The sequence below is a fragment of the Acomys russatus genome, chromosome 6 (genome assembly GCF_903995435.1).
Source record: "Acomys russatus chromosome 6, mAcoRus1.1, whole genome shotgun sequence".
NCBI classification, from domain to species: domain Eukaryota; kingdom Metazoa; phylum Chordata; class Mammalia; order Rodentia; family Muridae; genus Acomys; species Acomys russatus.
Window position 1 is genome coordinate 32,651,485 of NC_067142.1, and position 3,177 is coordinate 32,654,661.

The 3,177-nt window shown below is 53.9% G+C and overlaps 1 protein-coding gene across 1 annotated transcript; it reads left to right on the top strand.

Moving 5' to 3' along the window:
• Positions 1-585: 585 nt before the first annotated feature.
• Kiss1 (KiSS-1 metastasis suppressor) lies at positions 586-2,851 on the top strand. The gene is made up of 2 exons (XM_051148236.1): positions 586-725; positions 2,476-2,851. The coding sequence occupies exons 1-2, from the start codon at positions 623-625 to the stop codon at positions 2,772-2,774; spliced, it is 402 nt and encodes a 133-aa protein (XP_051004193.1). The 5' UTR covers positions 586-622; the 3' UTR covers positions 2,775-2,851.
• The last annotated feature ends 326 nt before the right edge of the window (positions 2,852-3,177 follow it).

Here is a 3,177-nt window from a genome sequence, read left to right on the forward strand (position 1 = left end):
GGGGGTGGGGGAGCCATAAGAACAGAAGCAACCGATGGGCTGGGTGAGAGCAAGGCTTGTCCTGTCCTAAATGTATAGGCAATGAGGCAACTTGATGATGGTCTGAGAACGAGCAAGACGATTGCCTCTTTCTTCCTTTCTTCCTGGAAGAGATAAGGAGTTTCTATGTAGCAGGAGGGACAAGGCCAGATTGGGAACAGTGAGTACCACCTGGGAGAGCTGAGCACAGAACCCAGCAGGAAGGGAGAAGGCCTCGGTTCCAGGCTCCCAAGGGAGTAGCTGAACCTCTGGGCACACGCCTGCCTGACCTCCCCTTCGTCCCCTTCCCTGATGACCCCCATGCGTGGCATCTTACTCCTTCAGCAAACCTACCCCCCAGGGCCCCACCATCATCCAGCCTAAGCTCCAGGCCCTACCTTTTCCCTTTCCCCCCTCCCTCCTTCAGTCCTCTTCCATGTGACCTTGCACCAGGTTTATCCCGATAATGGGGGGGGGCTTTCCTCCTCTCCCCCAGGCTCCCTTCCACCTAGGCTCTGGTGAAGTATTAACTCTGACCTAGTCCTTACTGCCTCTCTCTGTCTCAGCCTCTAGACACACTGCGGACCTGCCTCTTCCTGCCAGCATGATCTTATTGGCTTCTTGGCAGCTGCTGCTGCTCCTCTGGGTTGCCACCTTTGGGAAGCCGCTAACAAAGGTGGCACCTGTGGTGAACCCTGGACCCACAGGTACGCACTGTCCAGGAAAAGGAGGCACAGGAGTCATTGCACACGAGACTTACCATAATTTTCAGACTGTAGCCAGGCTACTGACATGATTCAGTTACAGCACTTGATAGATGGGGGGAGGGGGGCGGTCTGCTATGAGCACAGGAGGCTCATGTAGGTTCAGGGGTCTGTTAGCCCCCGGCCCTCCTGCTATGCTCTACACCAAACGCTTCTCTCTGTGGATGCTGGGAAGAATCTTAATGTGTAAGTTATTTTTATTTGTGATGCCCCATATCCCTTAAGGGAGCTTGAAAACAAAACAAAACAACAACAACAAACAAAAACAAAAAACAAACAAACAAAAACCTCAGCACAAAGCCAGACCTTAATGCCTGTCAACTTTACAGCTTTATAGTTTCTCTGAAGAAGTTGATGAACTGGAGCAACTAAGTCCCAAAGGGGCAAAGTGCTCTCCAAAGTTACTCCGCCAAATGCTGACAAACCCCAGCAAGCGCCAGGGGATCTACCCCCTAAGAGCATAGCTTCTGAGTCACGGTGTGGGTTTGAATTCCAGGTCGTTCGCTTTCTGTACATAGTAGAGCTTTCTAAGCCTGGAATGCAGGACACGTCCTGCAAACTTGGTGTCATTATACGTAACCAAAGCTAAGGGACCCAGACACTTCACCAATAGTGTCACCATTAACCCCATCACTGTCCAGAGACACTGGCTATGGGGCTCTTTCTGGCCACACATTGTGCTTTGTGTGTGGAACTGAGATCTCCTCTCCCACACCAGTCATCCAGAGAAGGTAGGAGGGACTTGCCAGATGATTATTATTAACCTTGGACCGTGGCCACACTGATCTCCAAAGAGTGCCAGGGTATTGAGGAGCTAAGCTCAATGCCATCCTCCGCCCCAACACCCACTCACACCAGGCTTCTTTTCCACTAATCTCTCACCGTAATTGACTAGACTTATTGTGTACTCAGAGCAGCTTGCCCCATTTCACTGCCAAAAGAAAAAAAAAAAAAAAAAAGAGAGAGAGAGAGAGAGAGAGAAAATTTAATGAGCCTTGTCTGTGAAGTGCTTTTAGGGTGAGTCTTGTTAACCTCCAACAGGAAGGAAAGGCGTTGCACCTGGCCTGGGGGAGCCGAGCCTGTTAGGGTGACGTAGGTTCTGTCTGGTCCTCACTGAGTCTCGATACTCTCAGTTGTCTCAAAGGCCAGAGTCAGGGCGCAGGTGTGTGTGGGAACAACAGCCTGGGCTTCGCTTAATGAGCACTTATTAAGGCCATACTATGTGCCCACCCCACCCCATCCCGCACCACCATACCCCGTCCCCCCCACCCCCCACCGTGCCCAGGGGCTCCCGGACCACTCAGACTCCAGATGCAGACACTAAACTTAGGGACAAGGCAGAGAGGCCACAAGAGGGACAGAGAAGAGTGCCACCCCCCATAGAGTGCCGCCCCCCAACCCCCACCACACACATACTTGTTTTCTTTCTCCGAACTGTTTCCTTCCTCAAAGGAAGTAGTTTAATGAGAAAGTACTTAGGAGAATTCTGGCAAGCTCCTGAGAGTAAAGCTATTATTGATGGAGGAGCCAACAGCCCAACCACCCCTAAGCAGCACCCTGACTCAACACTGAGGTCAGAGTTGAGTTTCTCAGGTTGAGGACCCAGAGCCAGCATCCGGGTGGGAGGGAGGTCTGAGCCATGCACCAGCAAGCCTTGCTGCCCCGGCTCACCTTCCTGTGCTCTCTGTCCTAGACGGGCGGCCCGGACTGCAGGAACTCATGAATGCCTGGGAAAAGCGGCCGCTATGTGCAGAGAGGAAGCCTGGGGCCGCAGGGCTGCGCGCACGTAGGACCTTGCCGTGCCCGCCCGGCGAGAGCTCCGCGGGAGGCCAGCGGCCCCTGTGCGCCTCAGGCAGCCGCCTGATCCCCGCGCCCCGAGGAGCGGTGCTGGTGCAGCGCGAGAAGGACCTGCCAGCCTACAACTGGAACTCCTTCGGTCTGCGCTACGGCAGGAGGCAGGCGGCGCGGGCAGCACCGGCCATGCGGGGTTGAGAGCAGGGCCACGGGTGGATTGCAAGCCTAGCCCGCTAGCACAATGGGCCAGGAGAGGGAACTTCTGGACTGGGGCAATAAAAAGCAATGAATGCTGCGTCTCGCCGTGTGTGATTCTTTCCCTGACTTCTGCGAGGAAGGCAGGTCCTCTTCTCATCTGGTTTTAAGATGTCTTTGGAGCCAAAGTCGGTGCTTCCCCCACCCCCCTCTTTTTAAAGAATTGTTTATTTATTATGTATAGTGTTCTACCTGCATGTACATCTGCAGGCCAGAAGAGGGCACCAGATCTCATTACGGATGGTTGTGAGCCACCATATGGTTGCTGGGAATTGAACTCAGGACCGCTGGAAGAGCAGCCAGTGCTCCTAAACACTGAGCTTCTCTCCAGCCCCAAAGTCAGTGC

Bases quoted from the DNA above. Each gene is read 5' to 3' on its own strand.
- Kiss1 (XM_051148236.1), top strand. From the start codon at position 623: ATGATCTTATTGGCTTCTTGGCAGCTGCTGCTGCTCCTCTGGGTTGCC. The intron at 726-2,475 runs GTACGCACTGTC...TCTCTGTCCTAG, and splicing joins GGTGAACCCTGGACCCACAG to ACGGGCGGCCCGGACTGCAG.